The following is a 22,894-nucleotide window of genomic DNA, read 5'->3' as shown; positions in this document are numbered from 1 at the left end:
CGGAACTCCCTCCCTCAGCGCTGACCCTCCGACAGTGCGGAACTCCCTCCCTCAGCGCTGACCCTCCAACAGTGCGGTACTCCCTCCCTCAGCACTGACCCTCCGACAGTGCAATGCTCCCTCCCTCAGCACTGACCCTCCGACAGCTCAGAGCCCCCTCCCTCAGCGCTGACCCTCCGACATTGCAATGCACCCTCCCTCAACACTGACCCTCCGACAGCACGGAGCTCCCTCCCTCAGCGCTGATCCTCCGACAGTGCAATGCACCCTCCCTCAGCGCTGACCCTCCGACAGTGCGGAACTCCCTCCCTCAGCACTGACCCTCTGACAGTGCAATGCTCCCTCCGTTAGCGCTGACCCTCCGACAGTGCGGCGTTCCATCCCTCACCGCTGACCCTCCAACACCCACTCCATGCTGAAGTAGGGGTGTCAAGTATAGATGTGGTAAATAGATGATTCCTTAGTGGACAGGAGTGATACTGTACCCGTCACTCCCTGCATCCAACAACAATAACCTGAATGGTGTAAAAGGACCAGTACTGAGGGATAATTTATATGGAGATCAAACGGTGACAGCTCACATCCCCGTATGAATCCCGTTTAATTAAACGTTCAAACACCCAAAGATGCTACACAGGGCTGTCGAAGAAACCAATAAATAAAAGCTCTGTCCCAATTGAAGATCACCATCCCAAACAAAACCGATAATAAAAATTATAATTCTCTTGTGCAAAATTGTAATAATCGCTCTTCATAAATTACTAGCAAATCTGTAATAAACTTAAAGAAAAATAATGGAATTCTCTGTAAAGTTCCTGTACATGCAAATCTGGTCAAGTAACAGAAATGGAATTAATTATCCCTTTTGCTATTTCTGGCTACTCACAGCAGTAAGAGTGAGGTAAACAAACAGTTAGAGAGAGATCACTGAGCTTTCATCACAATTTCCGTTTCCCTGATTGGATGCTTCTGAAGAGCTCTTCATCCAATTGGATGTACGTTCGCTGTTTTTGATCCAGGAGATAAAGTTTGTCCTTAATGTTCCTCGGGTCGAACCCCTCCTTCCTCATGTCTGTTTTTTGGAATTTGAACGTTCCTGGGTATGAGAAAGAAAAGTCAGTGTCAGGAAAGCAATTCGAGAGTCATACAGCACAGAAACAGACCCTTCAGTCCAATAATCTACACTGACCATAATCCCAAACTAGTCTCATCTGCCTGCGCTTGGCCTGTATATCCCTCCAAACATTTCTTACTCATGTATTTAACTACACGGCACAGTGCTTAGCACTGCTGCCTCACAGCGTCAGAGACCCGGGTTCAATTCCTGCCTCAGGCGACTGTCTGTGTGGAGTTTGCACACCCACCAATCACCTTATCCCTGCCTCTCTATTTTAGAAGCCTCTATAAGTCACCCCTCAATCTCCTACGCTCCAGTGAAAAAGGCTAAGCCTGTCCGACCCCATCCGATAACTCAAACTCTCCATTCCCAGCAATATCCTGGTAAATCTTTTCTGAACACTATCCAGCTCAATAATATCCTTCCTGTAATGCAGGACTCCAGACAAGGTCTCACCAACTTCCTGTACAACTTCAACATAACGTCCTAACTCCTACACTCAAAGGTCTGAGCAACAAAGGCAAGTGTGTGAAATGGAGGGCTGGCACCGAGGGAGCACCGCGCGGTCAGGGGGCCGGCGCCGAGGGAGCACCGCGCGGTCAGGGGGCCGGCGCCGAGGGAGCACCGTGCGGTCAGGGGGCCGGCGCCGAGGGAGCACCGCGCGGTCAGGGGGCCGGCGCCGAGGGAGCACCGCGCGGTCAGGGGGCCGGCGCCGAGGGAGCACCGCGCGGTCAGGGGGTGCTGAGGTCGGAGAGCTAGCTCTGAGGGAGCACCACGCGGTTGGAGGGCCAGTGCCAGAGAGACATTGCCAGGTGAAAGGTGCTGTATTAATGCTGCATTGCGCTCTCAGAGGGACGGTACTGACTAATTGTGGTGCTACAGTCCTGGAGTTAGAGGTCAGTCCCATGGGAATAGCCAACATGTGATGTAATCATTCAGCCCTTACAACCCGCGCAGGGAACTTGTTGAATTCGCTTATTGCTATCAGTCTTTTCAAAACTTCGGACATGATGACAGCATTCCAGGTGGCAGAATGCTTCCAGAAGATTCCCATCTCGTACCTGTTTTGCTCACCGCTGGTAATAATCGCAGGAATATGGGTCGTGCGTACTGAGGTAAAGCTACCTCGAGGTCAGTGTAGAACGTCTCCAGGTTGATCTGATGGTTAGGGTCTGCTATCGCAGCCATTCCAGCTTTACCTTCTGCACCTGAAGTGGGGACAGAAACCAGAGAGGTGTAAATTATTCACCAGGAGACATGGTGCCAATCAACTTTGTCCTGGATGGCGTTTTGGTGAGTGTTGTTGGAGCTTCATTCCTTCAGTAATTTTTATGTAAAGGGACGGCAGTTAACTGCCCCTCTCCTACCAACCACACGAGCGTATTTCCCACACTGCACTTCAGATAGTGACCCAGAAGCAGATGTTCTGCTCACATTTGAGCTCCCTCACCGAGTGAAACAGAGACCACTGCCGTACTGTCCCTTTGAGGGACTGGGTGACTAACCGCTTTCCTGTTGTCGATGGCTCATCGGTGGAGTTGGTAACATCAATAGTCTCGTAATCCAGAGACCCTGGCTCACAACCATCGTGACACAGGTTCAGGTCTCACTGCAGCTGGTGGTATTTAAATATAATCAGTAAAAATCTGGATTTGAAATGTAGCCTTCATTATTATCATTGTTCGTTGGAAAAATCCATTTAGTGCACTAACGTCCTTTCATGAAGGAATCTGCCATCTTCACCTACTGTGGCCTACATGTGACTCCAGACCCACAGCAACGTGCTGACCATTAACTGTCCTCTGACATGATGTCCCTATCTAAATGTGTCTTGTTAGCACATAAAACAACACTTTTCACTCGTGACACTCCTAAATCAAATCAAATCATTTCAAGGGTAAATAGGGGTGGACAACACAAAATCACCCTGACAATGACACCACATCCTATCAAAGAATTTCTAAAAAGGAGGACTTTTGCCTTCATTCAAATATCAAGGATAGTGGAAATCGTAAACAAAAACAGGAGTTGCTGGAAAATCTCACTAAGTCTGGCAGCATCTGTGGAGGGGAGTCAGAATTAATGCTTCGGGTGCAGTGACCCTTCCTCAGAACTGGTGGGAGCTGGGAAAAGGACTTTTTTAATAGAGAAAATGGGCTGGGGAAGAGTAAACGATAGGTGAGATAGAACCCAAAGAGATAGAAAAACAGCTGGACAAACAGAGGAGTGGTTAAAGGTCAGGCTGGGGTTAAAGGTCAGGCTGGGGTTAGGAATAACTGCTAATGAAGGCTATTAATGACTGACAGTGGGCAGCATGGATAACAGTCCATATGATGACAGTGGGTAGCGTGTGCTAATAGTCCATGTGATGATAGTGGGTAGCGTGTGGTCACAGTCCATGTAATGACAGTGAGTAGCGTGTGGTAACAGCCCACGTGATGACAGTGGGTAGCGTGTGGTCACAGTCCACGTAATGACAGTGAGTAGCGTGTGGTAACAGCCCACGTGATGACAGTGGGTAGCATGTGGTAACAGTCCATGTGATGACAAGGCTTGGTGTATTGGGATGGGGAAAGGTGCTCCAGCCCTAAAGTTGTTGAACTAAATATTTAAGTCCTGAAGGTTGCAGGTTCCCAGAGCAGAAAATGAGATACTGCTCTTCCAGCTTCTACTAAGCTTTGCTGGAGCACCGCAGTGAGCCTGGAACAGGGACACTGGGAAACAGGTCGGTATGTTAAAGTGGCAAGCAAGTGGAAAACTCCAGGTCATTTCTGTGGCAGAACATAGGTGCTCTGCAAAGCGGTCACCCAGCCACACTTCATTCAAATGGAGAGTTAAGGTGTTTAAAGATGTTTAAGACACCGGACAGGGTAGATAGAGAGATGCCATTTCCACTGGTCAGTGAGGCTGGTGCTGGGTGAGGGAGGGCGAAAATTCAAGGTGGATTTTTCATTCCTGAAATCAGGAAACTCTTCCAGCCACAGAGGGTGGGGAAATCTAAAACTCCTTACTCTGAGTGATCCCTGATCTATGGCATAACTGTGACAGCTGATCATTATCGCATTGATTGGCAAAACAGGCAGGAGAGTGGCTAAATGGCACCCCCTCTTGGTTGATGTTCTCAGTGAGGGTGGGGTCTTCATTGTTACCCCTTAGCCAACTTTCTACCCCCTATTCTCACCCTGCCCACCACCACCAGAGACAGCAACAGATGGAGGAGCCCAGGCACTAACTACACAGCAGTGCCTTGCTGTTGCAAGTCCCTAGCGAGCTGACTGGCAATTCAACTATGGTAGGCATCATACTAACACCCTCACCCGACTGCAATCTGATCAGGGCCACCAGGATTCCTGCCTGGGGGCTCCACTGATGCAGAAATAAGGGTCAGTGTCCGGTAACCAGCTCCCCGTTTCCGTCTGAATGCTAAAGACTTACCGGGCACCTCAACTCCGTACACCACAACGTCCGTCATGCCGAGGATCCGACTCAGAGTCCCCTCCACCTCTGTGGTCGACACATTCTCACCTTTCCAACGGAAAGTGTCCCCCGTGCGGTCTCGGAAATACATGTAACCATACTCGTCCATGACCAGGACGTCGCCTGCAGGGAACAGGGAGCCTGCAGTGAGTGCTCAGGAGCTGACAGCTACAGACGATAAAATCCACACCAACCGGAGCAGCACCCAGAGGAAACCCACGCAGACACGGGGAGAATGTGCAAACCCCACACAGAGACAGTCGCCTGAGGCTGGAATTGAACCTGGGTCCCCAGCGCTGTGAGGCAGCAGTGCTAACCACTCAGGCACCGTGCTGCCCCAAATTATCCAAACAAGATCTCAAGGTCTCGTAAATGCTTCCTTTGTTTACAATCAGATCAGTTATCTGAACAAAATACTCCCTGTCTGTCTCATTCCGATAATCGAAGTTGTTCTGCACATGAACAGCAAGGCAGGGTATAAGAATGCACATTGGTGGGCGGCACGGTGGCACAGTGGTTAGCACTGCTGCCTCACAGCGCCAGAGACCCGGGTTCAATTCCCGCCTCAGGCGACTGACTGTGTGGAGTTTGCACGTTCTCCCCGTGTCTGCGTGGGTTTCCTCCGGGTGCTCCGGTTTCCTCCCACAGTCCTAAAGATGTGCAGGTCAGGTGAATTGGCCATGCTAAATTGCCCGTACTGTTAGTTAAGCGGTAGATGTAGGGTGAAGCTGCGCTTCGGCGGGCCTGTTTCCACACTGTAAGTAATCTAATCTAATCTAAAACATCTGGGTAGCGAGAGAGGTCAATGAGCTGAACTGAGGAATATCTTTCCTGGCGTATTAACAGCTTTATCTTTATAAAATTACTAAACATCAGAGATTCAGAGGTACTGATTAGGAAAACAACATTAGAGACAGAGAATGCTGGAGAAACTCAGAAGGCCTTTCAGAGTCTGCAAAGAAGGGAACACAGCTAACACAGAGTCTGCTATGACTCTCCTGTGATGAGATGTGTTTTTAAGAGGGATTTGTTCTGTTTCTCCATGGACAGCACAGTAAATAGCTTTGGTTTTTTTTAAAAAGGACAGACAAAACAAGTGCGAGTGGGTGGAGTCAGGCTCACACAGCCGTGGGTTTGAGCTTTCTGTTGTTGAAGCTGGGGTTTTGGAGTTGAAGCTGCGAGTTACAGCTCTCTCTTGCTGCTGCTCAATTCAAGCTTTTGGTTTTTCCTTTCTCTGGGACTGAAGGAGATAGCGAGTGAGGGAAATTGGTTTTGCTGAATTTGCCTTTGCCAAGGGTGGGGTAATGGTATGCAGCCATATTGAAACAGTTGATGACTCGTAGTTATTCATGTAGTATTTTGATAGAGTTAAAGTTGTGCCAATTCTTGTTTATTGTTTGCATTTTAACTGTGGTGTAAGAATAAAGAGAGTTTGGTTTAAAGCCCAGTAGTTTGACCAATCGAATCGTGTCTGGAACACAGCACCTTAAACTAGCCTTTAAATAAAAATAAATGCTAGGATCTTGGCTATCGCCTTGATATGTTTTGAGGGGGTTTGGTCTGGTCCATACCACCTCTTCAAACATTTACATTGGGCCAGCCAATATACAAATTAGGAGCAGAAGGAGGCCATTCGGCCCTCGAGTCTGTTCCGCGGTTTGATAAAGTCATGGCTGATCGAATTGAGATCTTTATTTTTCAGTCTACTCCCCAAAACCCATGACTGCCTTGCTCGTCAAACCCAGCTGTTGCCTCCTCAACTGCTCTCTGGAGAAGAAAGTTCCAGACTCTCAACCTTCCTAGAGAAAGAAAATTCCCCTCTTTGCAACCTTTAAATGGGAGACCTCTTAAAACTGTGGGTGCTCGCTCTAGTCTCTCGGACAAGGAGAAAGAGAGTCTCCTTTCAGTGTTCCTTCAAGAGGTTATGGCTGAACAAGGTCACCTCCCTTTCTTCTAAACTCCAGTGGATACAGGCCCAACCTGACCCACATTTCTACATTAGATACCACCTCACCACCTCCATCAGGAAATCAGGCATGTGAGCCTTCCCTCAAATGTGAGGATGGGAGAGTAGCTGTGACTGCTTAGGTACATGAAGACAATCAAAGAGAGTCATAGAGATGTACAGCACGGGAATAGACCCTTCGGTCCAACTCATTCATGCCGACCAGATATCCTAACTTAGTCCAGTCCCATTTGCCAGCACTTGGTTCATATCCCTTCAAACCCTTCCTATTTATATACCCATCCAGATGCCTTTTAAATGTTGCAATTGTACCAGCCTCCACCACTTCCTCTGGCAGCCCATTCCATACACGCACTACCCTCTGGATGAAAAAGTTGCCCCTTAGGTCCCTTTTATAACTTTCCCCTCTCACCCTAAACCTATGCCCTCTAGTTCTGGACTCCCCTAGCCTGGGGAAAAGACCTTGTTTGTTTACCCCATCCATGCCCCTCATGATTTTATAAACCTCTATAAAGGTCACCCCTCAGCCTCTGACCCTCCAGGGAAAACAGCCCCAGCCTATTCAGCCCCTCCCTGTAGCTCAAACCCTCCAACCCTGGCAACACCCTTGTAAATCTTTTCTGGAGCCTTTCAAGTTTCACAACGTCTTTCCAATAGGATGGAGACCAGAACTGCACACAATATTCCAAAAGTGGCCTAACCCATCCAAATGACCTGTCACCATGTTGCAACCTTAATGTTTCCAAGTCAGAATGGAGAGCCTTTTGAACAAGGTTCATGACCCTGAGCGAGGATTGTACTTGGAGACTGCCTCAGTTTTCCAAGGGCCCGGTCACCAAATGTGACTGCGCCAGCAGCATCGATGACCTTAGACGTAGCCAAGGGGAGTGACGTTGGGCAAGGGTAGACCCTTGTATTCATACAGCGGCCCAGCCCTGCACAGAGATCTGGTCTGAAAATGTCCGACACACGCAAAGGTTGACCAGAGGTAATCAAATGGCAAATGTTTTCTATTGGTCTCTGTCCCAAAGAAGGAGGAAATGTGTCTTTCCACAGGCTGCAGCTGAGGGGGACTTCACCTGACCGTTCCCTGCATAGAGAAGCCGGTTCCTATGAGGAAGGAAAGAGCCTTTTCTGGCATTTACAGGAGTAAAAGGTGGTCATCTCACTGAAATGTACAGCGTCCTTAATAGAGATGCCAGGGTCAATCCCCGCCTTGGCTGGAGACTGTGGAGGTGACCCAATGACTCTGGATAAGGTGGCGGCCATTTTGGGACCTAGATCGGGAGAAATGGCTCCCCCTCAGAGACTCACGGAGATTCTGAATCCTCTATCAGGGAACTTATTCAGGGGAGAGATCAAAGTGTTTTTACCCAGCCAAGGAAAGGATTGGGTAGAAAGCTGAGACCACAAAGGCATAGCATGCAGCAGGAGGCCATTAGGCCCATCGTATCTATACCAGATCTTCAGTCGCTACCTAGTGCCAACCTCCAGTTTTTCTCCTGTACCTTTACACATTGGATGATTGTTTCCGTGGAAACAATGAGATCAGGTGGAATGATGATGTTGAACAGGGGAGCTGACTCAGGCAGACTCTACAACGACAGCCTATAGCACCTTTAACACAATATTTAAAATAAGATATTTATTATCATTGCAGTTAAGGAGGAAATTATTTCCTCAGAGGATCTTTCTTTTTCAAAAGACGGTGGAAGCAAAACCTTTGAATCTTTTTAAGGCAGAGGCAGGTGGATATTGATGAGCGAGGGGAAGGAAAAGGTTCTGTGGAGTTGGCCGGAATGTGGAGTAATCAGAGCAGCAGCGGTCTTAACGAATGGCAGACCAAGCTTGAGGGGCCGAATGGCCTAACGCCATTTACAAATATTATATTCGTTCTCACGTTCAAAACATCCAAAGTTCCTTCACAGTTACATTGTAAAATCGGGTCTGACAAAACCGAACCAGGAGACAGAAGTACAGTTAGGCAGTGGATTGGTCAAGCAGCTTAGTTGTGAAAGGCGCTATATTAATGCAGGTTCCTGTTGGGGACGTGCCCGGGATTCTGTCAGGCACAGAGGCTCTTATCGAGCTTCCGAAGCCCGGGAAGTTGGGATTGATGAAGCAAACAGACAGCGTGCCGACTCGGGAACTCCTCTCAATACCCTTCCCGACCACCAGCTCCCCCCAACTCCTGCTGCAGAGGGGGCTCCAACATGCCCCCTCCTCCTTCCTCAGGGCCTTCCTGCTTGCTGCCCTGACCCGATGACTGGCCGAGTGGCTGGACTCCAACCTGAGCCCCAGCTCCCCCGGCCATACCCTCCCCCACCTTTACCTGAGAGGTAGGCAGCATCCCCCTTCTTGAACACGTCCTGTGCGACCTTTTTGGTGGTCGCCGTCTCGTTGACGTATCCGTCGAACCTCCGCAGAGGGTCACTCTGGACAATCCGACCCACCAACTGACCCGCCTCACCTGGGGCGGGGGGGAAACGGAGACAGAGTGGCTGGTCAGAGTGCGGGCCAACTAAACTTCAATCAAAGTCTACAATTAAAGTAACGCACCATCACTTGTCCTAAAGACCCATCTAGTTCACTGACGTCCATTGGGGAATCTGCCATCCTTACCCGATCTGGCCTACTTGTGACTCCTGACCCACAGCAATGTGGATGACTCTTAATCAAAGAGGGGATTAGAGTGCCAATTAATTGTGTATTCCGTACAGGATGTGGGTGTCACCGACAGGGCCCTGCAGCTGGTTGGACCAGCCTTTGCCCACATCCCCTAACTGTCCTTCAGAAGGTGTTGCTGAGTCAGTCTGCAGTCTGTGTGGTCTGACTGGAGCTGTTCTGGGATTCAGACCCAACAACAACGAAGGAACGACAACATAGTTCCAGCTGGGCGGAAGGGAACCTTCAGATGGTGGTGTCCTTTGCAAGGGTAGACGGCGCTGGGTTTGGAAGGTGCTGTCTCAGGACCCTCAGTGAACTGCTGCAGTGCACCTTGTAGATGGTACGCACTGCTGCCACTGTGCATTCTCGAGAGTGGGAGTGAACGCTGAAGGGGTGGATTCGATGTTAATCAAGTGGGCTGCTTTGTGCTGGTGGAGTGGACCTTCTTGAGTGTTGTTGGAACTACACCCATCCAGACAAGCGGGGAGTATTCCATCACACTCGTGACTTGGGCCTTGTAGATGGTGAACAATCTTTGGGGAGTCAGATGATGAGCTACTGGCCACGGAACCTCAGACCCAGACCTGCTGTTGTTGCCACAGTAATTGTATGGCAGGTCTAGTTCAGTCCCTGGCCATTCAGAATGACGATTCTCTGCCTTCCTTTAGCCCCTAGCTGGGGGGAGGGCTGTTCCAACATTCTGGTATATTGTCTAACTGTTCCATTTTTGTAACGGTGAATCTAACCGGTGAGATTTTGAAGGTTGTTTGACTGTGGGTGCAATTGTGGCAGGGACTGACCGTGTGTGCATACCTGTGTACACGCACATACACATACGTATGTACGTGCACACATCCCCCCACGTTCGCTCTCTAAGTCAGTAACACCTGAGTTAAACTGAACGCCACTAACCCGAGAGTTTTTCTCTTTTAACACAAAGAGTCGTTTGGTTGTACTTTGGTCACAGACTGAGGATGGACTGTGAACAGCAGTTGCTAGGTTACCGGATGCTGTAAGGATACCTGGTTTACAGGGGATACAGACACCATCAGCTCCTCGAACCAGCTCCATCGTGTCCTCATTCACCTTAACTAACCGGATCGGGTAGACAAACGGCAAAATGCGACTGTTAAAGCCACAGGCACCAACCTGCAAAAGGAAATGAAGGACAATTCGATTTTAAACTGCAGCCTGGCACCCTGCCAGACAAACTCCCGAGGATCCACGTGGCCACCGGAAAATAGGTATACCTCGGAAATCCTGTCCTGTTGCCCACACACCAGTGCTCAAGCAAGCCTCACCATACTGCCCCATGCCAGCAAAAATAAAAAATAGGACGTCACATTTTCACAGGAAATTATTACTTGGCTGCAATGTCTGAAGATAACATTGGCCAACGTGACACCAAACAGACTGTGGTCCCACTCTCGACAAAATGACACCCTCTGGGTGCTCCGGTTTCCGCCCACAGTCCAAAGATGTGCATGTTAGGTGAATTGGCCCATAGTACTCAGGGATGTGTAGATTAGTCAGGGCAAATGTAGAGTAATAGGGTAAGGGAATGGTTACTTTTTGGAGTGGTCTTAATAGGCCAAATGGCCTGTTTCCACACTGTAGGGATTCTCTGATCCTATGAAACTCTCAAACTCCAGTAAAGGCTTGAAATATTTCTTGACAACAACTTGCACTTGCGGAATGTGACAGGGCAAGGGAGTGGGCAAATACATAGCAGACAAAGTATAACGTGGATAAATGTGAGGTTATCCAGTCTGGCAGCAAAAGCAGTGGGTTATTATCCAAATAGCAATCGATTGGGAAAGGGGGAGGTGGAATGAGGCCTGGGTGCCACCGTACACCAGGCACTGTCAGTAAGAATGCGGGAGCAGCGGGTGAAGGAAGCAAATGGGCCATTGGTCTTCACAGTGAGGATTCGGGTACAGGAGCAGGATGTCTTGCTGCAGTTGCACGGGACCTTGAAGTAAGTGTGTGCAGTTTGGGCCTCCTCACCTCAGGAAGGATGTTCTGGGGATGGAGAAAGTGCAGCAAAGATTTCCCAGACTGATGGCAGGAGTGACGTATGAAGAGAGACTGGATCAGTGAGGATTATATTCACAGGAGCTTAGATGTATGAGGCTGGCGCATCTCATAGAAACCTGTACAACTCCAACAGGACAAGCCAGGGTAAACACAGACAGCTTGTTCCCGATGAGCAGGGAGTGCAGAACCACGGGTCACAGTCTGAGGATATAGGGTAGGCCATTTACGACTGAGAGGAGGAGGGATGGGAGAGAGGGAGCTGGTGGAGGGAGGGAAGGGGGGAAGGGGAAGGAATTCTGGACTGTAGGGCCCAGGCATCCATAGGCACAGCCACTGGACACAGGATGGAGGATGTGAGGGACCCACGGGGTACCAGGGCTGGAGCAGCTCAACTTTCCCCGGGATCTGAAGGATTGGAGTAGCACTGAGCGATCGCCCGGTTACCGAGAGTGTGTGGAGAGGGCAAGAAGACTGCAACCGTGTGAAGCAAGTTCAGGAAAGGAATCGGAAAGCTCAGCTCCCCGGAAAAACCTAGCAAAGGGTGGGATGCTCTTAGGAGGCTCAGTGTAGATGCAATGGGCAGAATGGCCTGCTTCCACACTGTAGGGTGCTGTGGAGGGTGGAGGGGGAGACCTGGGGGAAATCAGACTGATTGGACCCAGCCTGGAGAGAGGTAGCAGGAATTGAACGGCTGAACAGCTTCCTGCTGCCTCACTACGACCCAGTGAGCAGTTTCTCATGGCAAACTGTCAGATACCACACTCCTGGTTTTATTTCCCCAAACGCCCCCCGGCCCATTGTGCTTTCCCTCCCACCGCCCTTTCTTCTCCCTCACCCCATCTCCCTATCTGCAACCCCTCCCCCCGCCCTCTCCGCCCCCCTCCCTCTCCGCCCCCCAGCCCTCCCCCCCTCTCTGCTCCCACCCCCCCAGGTCTCCCCCTCCGTCTCTGCTCCCACCCCCCCAGGTCTCCCCCTCCGTCTCTGCCCCCCACCCCCCAGCCCCCCCCCCCCCCCCCCACCCCCCCACCTTGTTGTCGAAGTTTCCGAGGCTGCAGTTACACTCCGTGGCTCCGTAAAACTCAGCCACCTGTGGGATGTGGAAGCGGGACGTGAAGTCCTCCCAGATGGACGGGCGCAGGCCATTCCCCAGCGCCATCCGCACACGGTGCTGCCTCTCCACTGCCCGCTCCGGTTGGCTCAGCAGGTAACGGCATATCTCCCCGATGTACTGTACAATCTGAGGGAGGAGAACACGCAGGAGAACCATCAGGTGCTGGGGAGGTAGAGGGAAAGAGAGAGAGTGAGAGAGACAGAGAGAGAGAGAGAAAAAAAGAGAAAGAGAGAGAAAGAGAGACACACACACAGAGAGAGACACAGAGAGAGAGAGAGAGAGAGAGAGAGAGAGAGAGAGAGAGAGAGAGAGAGAGAGAGAGAGAGAGAGAGAGAGAGAGAGAGAGACCCAGTCTCATTCCAAATTAAACAGCAACATGGACCTGAAGAAGATTCAATCTCATTCCTGCAGCAGGAGCCCTAGTGTTAATCAGCTGAGTAAGGAGGGGTCAGTTAGCTCACTTGGCTGGATGGCTGGTTTGTGATGGGGAGTGATGCCAACAGTGTGGGTTCAATTCCTGCACTGACTGAGGTTACCATGAAGGTCTCACGTTGTCAACCTCTCCCCCTGCGTGAGGCACGGTGCCCATTGGGGTAAATGAGAGTGCCGCCCTGTGTTCCTCTGGGACTGTGCTGACTTCACCTTTCCTGGAACAAAAGGCCATTGTGTTAGCCCAGCTCAGACTGCACAGGGTTAAAGGGCAATCGGGGGGGCGGTATTCTGCAACGTCTCACAGAGAGTATCACTCACCGTGCACCTGTATTTCACACAATCGTCCCAAAAGCGTGAGGCAGAGAACTTCCTCCTAATTACCACAGTCAGTCCGTGCAGGAGACACTGCCCAATTCCCACAATATTCCCTAGAGGAACAAACAGGACCATGTCAGTGACAACACGCTCGGTTTCCAGTCGTTAACGTTCCGAGTATCAGCTGGAGATAAATGCTGCTCCGTTCAGCTCAGAGCCGCTCAGGAGCGAGACAACACTCAGCGATCTATCAAACCGACAGGGGAAAGGTCCAGGCGCATCACAACCGGATACCGACCCCTCTCCTTCCCTCACTGACCCCCTGACCCCTCCTTCACTGACCCCCCCCACTGCCCTTCCCTCCCTCACTGACCCCCCTCCCCCACTGACCTGAACCCCTCCCCCACTGCCCTCCCCTCCTTCACTGACCCCCCCACTGCCCTTCCCTCCCTCAGTGACCCCCCCCACTGCCCTTCCCTCCCTCATGACTCCCTGACCCCCCCACTGCCCTTCCCTCCCTCACTGACCCCCTGACCCTTCCTTCACTGACCCCCCCCCCACTGCCCTTCCCTCCCTCACTGACCCCCACCACTGGCCTTCCCTCCCTCACTGACCCCCACCACTGCCCTTCCCTCCCTCACTGACCCTGACCCCTCCTTCACTGACCCCCACCACTGCCCTTCCCTCCCTCACTGACCCCCACCACTGCCCTTCCCTCCCTCACTGACCCCCCTCCCCCACTGACCTGAACCCCTCCCCCACTGCCCTCCCCTCCTTCACTGACCCCCTGACCCCTCCTTCACAGACCCCCCCCCACTGCCCTTCCCTCCCTCACCTGACCCCCACCACTGCCCTTCCCTCCCTCACTGACCCTGACCCCTCCCTCACTGACCCCCTCCCATTGCCCTTTCCCCCACTGACCCCTCCCTCACTGCCCTCCTGCCCTTCACTGACCCCTTCCTCCATCCACCTTACCCCCCATTCCGATTGTCCTTCATCCCGCCCTGTACCTCCCTCCCGGCTTCACTGCACTTCCCTCAAGGCCCCTCTCTCCCTCACCATGTGCCCCTTCCTCCTATCCTCCCTCACTGCACCAGCTTTATGCGCCTCCCCACTCTCCCTCCAGCACTGCCCACCCTCACCCTCCCTCTCTGTCCCACCTGCCCTCCCTTTGCGTTCCTCCACAGTCCCTCATCACCTCTCACTCCCCCCTTCCTTCATCATCCCTCACTTTCCCACCCCTACTTGACAGGGTAGATGTGGAAAGGTTGTTTCCCCTGGTGGGAAAATCTAGGTTCAGAGGGTATAGTCTCAGAGTAAAGGGTTGTACATTTAAGGTAGAGATGAGGAGGAATTTCCTCTCAGAGGGTAACAAACCTGTGGAACTCTTGATCACAAGAGGCGGTCAAGGCTGGGTCATTAAGTATATTCAAGGTGGAGATAGACGGATCTTTAAGCAGTAAAGGAAAATCAATGGTTATTGGGAAAAACAGAAAAGTGGAGTTGAGGATTATCAGATTAGCTATAAGCGTATTGAATGGTGGAGCAGACTCGATGGGCTGAATGGCCTATTTCTTTTCCAACATAGAGTCATACAGCTCCTTCAATCCAACTCATCCATGCTGACCGGTGTCCCAAACCTTAACGGTCTATTTTGGGAAGTGACAGTGTTTACAGCTAGCACTGTATCCTGTCCCTTTCTGTCCCCCAAATCCTCCCTCCCCTCCTCACCCAGTTACCTGCAGAGTGGTAGAGAGGCAGACAGTCATAGACAATGTCGTCAGTGCGCATTCGAAACCCATAATAAACCAAAGCTGCCATTCGGTAATACCTGGAAGGAGAGTGAACATTTAAGACTGGTTTCCAGTTGAAGGTTATTAAAGGTTTCTCTCTCCTGATCATCAGGACAAATGCAAGAAAAGCCAAATTTCAAACAATCGCAACAATTTATATCACAGCAGAACAGATGCTGATTTATTGGCAAGTTGACCCTGATTGGCCAAGGCAAAAGTAACAGTGAAACAGTAGGCTGCTCAAACTCTCAAGAAATTCAGAAAATGGCGTGTCAGCCTGAACATACTGCTTTTGTTTGCAGAGGACAGTTTGCTGCATTTTCAATTTCTCCAATGTCTATCCTTCCAGGATTTTCCCCACCTACCTTTTTGTGGCACATCAGTCGAGTTTACTGGGCAAAGTGTGCCAATTCTAGAGAACAGGCAACGGGTCAGATGCCAGCTGGTGGTAGAACACTCATGTCCAGACATGCAAGTGCCAAAGCTGGACTGGCACTGCCAGCAGAATACTGCACAGTCTGAGGGGACACCTTTCAGATGAGACTTTAAATGGGAAGGCCTGACTGCTTCCTCAAATCAGATATTGAAGATCCCCTGGCACCATCTAGTAGAAGGCAAAAGTGAGGACTGCAGATGCTGGAAACAAGGGTTTAGATTAGAGTGGTGCTGGAAAAGCACAGCAGGTCAGGCAGCATCCCAGGAGCAGGAAAATCGACGTTTTGGGCAAAAGCCCTTCATCAGGAGTGGAGACAGGGAACCTCCAGGGTGGAGAGCTAAGTGACCATCTGGTAGGAAATGAGGTGCCACAGGGTGCAGAAGATTACAATGTGCCTGGATATGGTCAGTGGATGGTATTAAAAATACCTATTAAAAATATCTATTATGGTTATAGACATATGGTATAAATATATTATAAATATTGTTATGGTTATCGACAGATGGTATAAATAAATATCTATTATGGTTATAGACATATGGTATAAATATATTATAAATATTATTATTTATTTATACCATCTGTCTATATCAATATCTATTATGGTTATAGATAGATGGTAGACTAAAGAAAAGCTGTTTCCATTAAATGAGTGGTACAAGCACGAGGCAAGGTATCCCATTAACGGGTAGAGGTAATGAGAGGAAGAATTGTTTTAAACAGTGCGTGATAATGACCTGGGACACGCCTGAGGTGCAACAGAGATAATGAATGATTTGAGGGGGGAGAAACCTTGCAGGAACTACAGGGATGGGACTAAGTAGATAGCTTTACAAAGGACATGCATGGGCTGAATGGCCTTTCTTCTATGTTGTAATGCCCTTCTACTGCCATTGAAGGTTCACTCAGCTGATCCTGGGTATGAAGGAGAGGCTGAGGAGGTTAGGTCTGTACTCACTGGAATTTCGAAGTACGAGAGGCAACCTCATTGAAAAATATAAAATTCTTAGGGGCACTTGAGAGTCCATGTGGAGAGGTTGTTTCCCCTTGTTGGAGAGGGCAGGACCAAAGGGCATCATCTCAGGGTAAAAGGTCATCTATTTAAGACAGAGATGGGGAGGAATTGCTTCCAGTCAGAGGGTGGTGAGTCTGTGGAATCCTTTACTGTAGAGAGCTATCGAGGCTGGGTCATTAACTGTATTCAAGGCTGAGATCAAGAGGTTTTTAATCAGGAAGGGAAAGCAAGGGCTATGGGGTGGGGAGGCAGGAAAGTGGAGTTGAAGCGCAACAGATCAACCTCAATCTCACTGAATGCCACAGCAGGGGTTTGTCTGTGGTGTTTGGTTAACCAGGGAGAGAGGAGAGAGGGCGGGGGGGAGAGGGATGGGCTGCAAGAGGGAAATACAGGATCACAGAACGGTGGCTGCTCTGGAAGATACTATTCAGACCTTCACCCTGTGCCAGTACGCCTGTCCCTCACACTCTCTATCAGTACGTTCTAGACCCTAACCCCTCGAGTGAACCTGCCTCCCCCACACCCTCTGTCGGTATGTTCCAGACCCTAACCCCTCGAGTGAACCTCCCTCCCCACACTCTCAAACAGTATGTTCCAGACCCTAACCACTTGAGTGAACCTGCCTCCCCCACACTCGCAGAAGCACGTTCCAAACGCTAACTACTTGAGTAAACTATTCACGAGGCCCGACTTCCTGGGCTTCGATTCATTGCGAGGAACTCAATCTGTAAAGGGAAAAACTCAACGGCCAAATAGCTGGTACCTCTACACTTTGAAGAGAAGCAGAGAAGGAGAAAGGCAGCAGATGGTAATATAGGCCAGATTCTGAGGGAGAGTCATACCAGACTCAAAACGCTCACTGTTTCTCTCTCCACAGACGCTGCCAGACCTGAGTTTCTCCATCACTTTTGGTGTTTGTAAACAGAATTATTGACTCAATTCTTCACCCTGACCCTTCCTAATAGCACTCTCAATGTCTCTACACCCTTGGAGTGTAGCAGTTCAAGAGGGCAGCTCATCCCCACCTTCTCCACGACATTTAGGGACAGGCAATAACTATCTGCCCCTCCCTGACACTCTCATCCCGTGTGAGAATAAAAAGGAAACCCATCCTTAACTCACACCAGGAGTGGATCTAGGTGGATACAAGTCATCACCTGGTGATACATAGGAAGAGTGTGACTGGGATGAGATCTTGAAGGTTACGGTAAAGATTCAAAGGGTAGAAAGGGTGGAAATAATCTCCCCATTTGTGGTTAGGAGAGATAGGAATTAGGTATCGAATGTTGGACTCACTCGGAGACATAGAGTAAGCACGGAAACAGATCCTTCAGTCCAGCCTGTCCATGCCAACCAGATCTCCTAAATTAATCTAGTCCCAATTGCCAGCATCTGGCCCATATCCCTCTAAAACCCTTCCTATTCATATACCCATCCAGATGCCTTTTAAATGTTGCAATTGTACCAGCCTCCACCACATCCTCTGGCAGCTCATTCCATACAGGTACCACCCTCTTTGTGAAAACGTTGCCCCTTAGGTCTCTTTTATATGTTTCTCCTCTCACCCTAAACCTATGCCCTCTAGTTCTGGACTCCCCCACCCCAGAGAAAAAGACCTTGCCTGTTTATCCTATCCATGCCCCTCATGATTTTATAAACCTCTATGAGGTCACCCCTCAGCCTCCGACGCTCCAGGGAAAACAGCCCCAGTCTGTTCAGCCTCTCCCTATAGCTCACACCCTCCTACCCTGGCAACATCCTTGTAAATCTTTTCTGAACCCTTTCAAGTTTAACAACATCTTTCCTATAACTGCACAGGCAGCGCTCGAGCCAAAGAGTAAAAATGCATTTAAGGGAAAGTCCATTGAGCAACTGTAGGTCCAGGGAAGAGGAGGTTATGCTGGTGTGTTGAGACAAAATAGGGAGAGGCTCCTGCGGTGCATAAATGCAGCTGCAGACTTACTGGGAATATTGCCAGTTTCTGTGCTGCAGACTCCAAGTAACTTGCATTGATATAGCACCTTCAATATCCTTCAGCCATCACTACATGCCTCTCTGCTAAGAAAGTGTCTCTGAAGCAGCATCACTGTATGTTTGGGAAAAACAGCAGCCAATTTGCGCACAGTAAGCTTCGACACAGCAAGAAAACAGGCAGCCAGTTAAACTGCTCACTGCAATCCGTCAATAAATACCAGGGACAATGATGCCACGGGATCTCTTACGTTGACCTGAAAAGGCAGGCTGGTCTGAAAGACAGCAGTGCTGACAACCAGTAAATGTAAGAGCAAATATTTGAAGTAAATTTGTTGTTCAAAGGTTGGGGATAGAGTACAGGGAACAAAGCCAGAAACGGCGTTGAAAATGTAGATCGACAGAGGTCGAGTGAGTGCATTGGGCAGTGACACAGGGCGAGATCCGTGGCTTTTGAAATCCTTCAGATGTGGGTCCTTACCTGCTGTGGACAACTATAGCTGCCTTGGGCATGCCTGTCGTTCCTGAGGTGTAGATATAAAACAGACGATCTGCAACAAAAGATACATATTTGGTACCAATGACATAGGTAGGAGGAGCGCTGAGGAAGTTAGGCAGGCTTTCAGGGAGCTAGGTTGGAAGCTCAGAGTTAGAACGAACAGAGTTGTTGTCTCTGGTTTGTTACCCGTGCCACGTGATAGAGAGTCGAGGAAGAGGGAGAGAGAACAGTTAAATGCGTGGCTACAGGGATGGTGCAGGAGGGAGGGATTCCGGTATTTGGATAACTGGGGTTCTTTCTGGGGAAGGTGGGACCTCTATAAACAGGATGGTCTGCACCTGAACCTGAGGGGCACCAGTATCCTTGGTGGGAGGTTTGCTAGTGCTCTTGGGGGGGGTTTAAACTAACTCTGCAGGGGCATGGGAACCTAGACTGTAGCTTTAGGGTGCAGGACCTGGAGTGTAGGGAGGTTAGGAACATGGCATCAATTTCAAAGGAGGGTGCCTGTAAACAGGAAAGTTGTTTGAAGTGTGTATACTTCAATGCAAGAAGTATACGAAATAAGGTAGGTGAACTTGCAGCGTGGGTTGGTACCTGGAATTTCGATGTTGTGGCTATTACGGAGACATGGGTAGAATAGGGACAGGATTGGCTGTTGCAGGTTCCAGGGTTTAAATGTTTTAGTAGGGTCAGAGGTGGGGGTAAAAGAGGGGGAGGTGTGGCATTGCTTGTCAAAGATAGTATTACAGCTGTGGAAAGGACGTTGTATGAAGACTCGCCATCTGAGGTAGTTTGGGCTGAGGTTAGGAATAGGAAAGGTGAGCTCACCCTGTTAGGAGTTTTTTACAAGCCTCCTAATAGTCCTAGAAACGTAGAGGAAAGGATTGCGAGGATGATTCAAGAGAAGAGTGAAAGTAATAGGGTGGTTGTTATGTGGGACTTTAACTTTCCTGATATTGATTGGGAAAGCTATAGCTCAAGTTCGTTAGATGGGTCAGTGTTTGTCCAATGTGTGCAGGAGGGTTTCCTGACACAATATGTAGATAGGCCAACAAGAGGTGAGGCCATACTGGATTTGGTTCTGGGTAATGAATTAGAGGTAGGTGAGCACTTTGGGGACAGTGACCACAATTCGGTGACTTTTACTCTAGTGATGGAGAGGGATAAGTGTGCACTACAGGGCAAGAGTTATAGCTGGGGGCAGGGAAATTATGATGCGGTGAGGCATGACTTAGGATGTGTGGCCTGGAAAAGTAAGCTTCAAGGCAAGGGTGTAATTGATATGTGGAGCTTGTTCAAGGAGCAACTATTGAGTGTCCTTGATAAGTATGTACCCATCAGGCAGGGAGGAAAGGGTCGTGTGAGGGAGCCGTGGTTTAATAAGGAATTGGAATCCCTTGTTAAATGGAAGAGGGCGGCCTATGTAAAGATGAGGCGTGAAGGTTCAATTGGGGCGATTGAGAGTTATAAGGTAGCCAGGAAGGACCTGAAGAGAGAGCCAAGAGCAGCAAGGAGGGGACATGAAAGGTCCTTAGTTGGTAGGATTAGGGAAAACCCTAAGGCTTTCTATAGGTATGTCAGGAATAAAAGAATGACTAGGGTAGGAATAGGTCCAGTCAAGGATAGTAGTGGGAAGTTGCGTGTGGAGGCTGAAGAGATTGGGGAGACACTGAATGAATACTTTTCGTCAGTATTCAATCAGGAACAGGACATTGTTGTCAATGTGAGTACTGAGTCACAATTAAGTAGAATGGATGACTTTGAGGTATGTAGAGAAGAGGTGTTGGAAATTCTGGAAAGGGTGAAAATAGATAAGTCCCCTGGACCTGATGGCATTTATCCTAGGATTCTCTGGGAAGCAAGGGAGGAGATTGCAGAGCCATTGGCCTTGATTTTTATGTCCTCGTTGTCTACAGGAATAGTGCCAGAAGATTGGAGGCTAGCAAATGTGGTTCCCTTGTTCAAGAAGGGGAGTAGGGATAACCCTAGTAACTATAGGCCGGTGAGTCTCACTTCTGTTGTGGGCAAAATCTTAGAGAGAATTGTAAGGGATAGGATTTATGAACATCTGGATAGGAATAATGAGATCAAGGATAGTCAGCATGGTTTTGTGAAGGGCAGGTCATGCCTCACAAACCTTATTGAATTCTTTGAGAAGGTGACTAAGGAGGTGGACGAGGGGAAAGCAGTAGATGTGGTGTATATGGATTTTAGTAAGGCGTTTGATAAGGTTCCCCATGGTAGACTACTGCAAAAAATACGGAGGTATGACATTGAGGGTGAGTTGGAGGTTTGGATTAGGAGTTGGCTGGCTGGAAGAAGACAGAGGGTAGTAGTTGATGGCAAAGGTTCATCTTGGAGTGCCGTCACTAGCGGTGTTCCGCAAGGATCTGTTTTGGGACCATTGCTGTTTGTCATTTTTATAAATGACCTGGAGGAGGGGTTAGAAGGTTGGGTGAGCAAGTTTGCGGATGATACGAAAGTCGGAGGAGTTGTAGACAGTGAGGAAGGATGTGGCAGGTTACAGCGGGATATAGATAAGCTGCAGAACTGGGCAGAAAGGTGGCAAACGGAGTTCAATGTAGGTAAGTGTGAGGTGATTCACTTTGGTAAGAGTAATAAAAAGGTGGGGTACTGGGCTAACGGTCGGATACTTGGTAGTGTGGATGAGCAGAGGGATCTTGGTGTCCATGTACACAGATCTCTGAAAGTTGCCACCCAGGTAAATAGTGCGGTGAAGAAGGCATATGGCGTACTGGCTTTTATTGGTAGAGGAATTGAGTTCCGGAGTACTGAGGTCATGTTGCAGTTGTATAAGACTCTGGTGCGGCCGCATCTGGAGTATTGTGTGCAGTTTTGGTCGCCATACTATAGGAAGGATGTGGAGGCACTGGAACGGGTGCAGAGGAGGTTTACCAGGATGTTGCCTGGTATGGTAGAAAGATCGTATGAGGAAAGGCTGAGGCACTTGGGGTTGTTTTCATTGGAGAAAAGAAGGTTTAGGGGTGACTTGATAGAGGTGTATAAGATGATTAGGGGTTTAGATAGGGTCGACAGTGAGAATCTTTTTCCACGTATGGAGTCAGCTATTACAAGGGGGCATAGCTTTAAATTAAGGGGGGGTAGGTATAGGACAGATGTTAGGGGTAGGTTCTTTACTCAGCAAGTCGTGAGTTCATGGAATGCCCTGCCAGTAGCAGTGGTGGACTCTCCCTCATTATGGGCATTTAAGCGGGCATTGGATAGGCATATGGAGGATAGTGGGCTAGTGCAGGTTAGGTGGGCTTGGATCGGCGCAATATCGAGGGCCGAAGGGCCTGTACTGCGCTGTATTCTTCTATGTTCTATGTTCTATATTTATAAGGGACTGAAAAGTAACCTGTTAAATTGTGGAAAGAGCACAGAAGAAAGACACTTGTCCCACTGTATCTGTGCTAGCCCTGTCATAGAGTTCATTTCCCCCCATCGCAGGGCCTTCCTTTCCCAGGTTTGCAGTCCTGCTCTCCAAGTATTTAACCAATTCAAGTCAGTTTTGTTGAAAGGTGGAGTGAGCTGCAATGAGCTGAACTCCCCCAAAGTTCTGACCAAATCTATTCGCACATGCCCTTTCAGGCAGTGCATTCCCCATCACACTGAATAAACACTGCCCCCTTTGAACTTCTTCCTGAGGATTTGGCGTCACTGCAAGGAGTTTTTAGGGGTGAGGTCCTCGGAAATAACTGGGCAAGCCAGTGAGGTCCCGGAGTTAGGAATAGGGAATGGATGCTGGCCTTGCCAGTGATACTTACAGTGACCCATCAAAGACAGCATGGAGTCACAAATGTGTGGGTGGCACGTTGGCTCAGCGGTTAGCACTGCTGCCTCACAGCACCAGGGTTCGATTCCAGCCTCGGACGACTGTCTGTGTGGAGTTTGCACGCTCTCCCAGTGTCTGTGTGGGTTTCCTCCCACAGACCAAAGACGTGCAGGTTAGGTGAATTGGCCAAGTGAAGTTACCCAAAGATATGCAGGTTAGGTGAATTAGCCAGGCTAAATTGCCCAAAGATATGCAGGTTAGG

The 22,894-nt window shown here is 49.5% G+C and overlaps 1 protein-coding gene across 1 annotated transcript in view; it reads right to left on the bottom strand.

Annotated features, from left to right (window-relative positions):
- Positions 1-283: 283 nt before the first annotated feature.
- Positions 284-22,894, bottom strand: part of slc27a4 (solute carrier family 27 member 4) — a 63,100-nt gene continuing 40,489 nt past the window's right edge. Inside the window, exons 5-13 of the mRNA XM_087998287.1 lie at positions 18,819-18,888; positions 14,862-14,953; positions 13,126-13,235; positions 12,292-12,501; positions 10,250-10,376; positions 8,893-9,030; positions 4,553-4,717; positions 2,179-2,325; positions 284-1,096 (exon numbers count right to left, since the gene is read on the bottom strand). Of these exons, the coding sequence (XP_087854413.1) occupies positions 939-1,096; positions 2,179-2,325; positions 4,553-4,717; positions 8,893-9,030; positions 10,250-10,376; positions 12,292-12,501; positions 13,126-13,235; positions 14,862-14,953; positions 18,819-18,888 (1,217 nt within the window). The 3' untranslated portion in view covers positions 284-938. The remainder of the gene's footprint in view (positions 1,097-2,178; positions 2,326-4,552; positions 4,718-8,892; positions 9,031-10,249; positions 10,377-12,291; positions 12,502-13,125; positions 13,236-14,861; positions 14,954-18,818; positions 18,889-22,894) is intronic.

This window comes from Chiloscyllium plagiosum, unplaced genomic scaffold (genome assembly GCF_037043375.1).
Source record: "Chiloscyllium plagiosum isolate Xiang-an unplaced genomic scaffold, Cpla_swu_hap1 HiC_scaffold_21, whole genome shotgun sequence".
Classification (NCBI taxonomy): domain Eukaryota; kingdom Metazoa; phylum Chordata; class Chondrichthyes; order Orectolobiformes; family Hemiscylliidae; genus Chiloscyllium; species Chiloscyllium plagiosum.
This window is presented reverse-complemented; position numbering and strand designations above follow the sequence as displayed.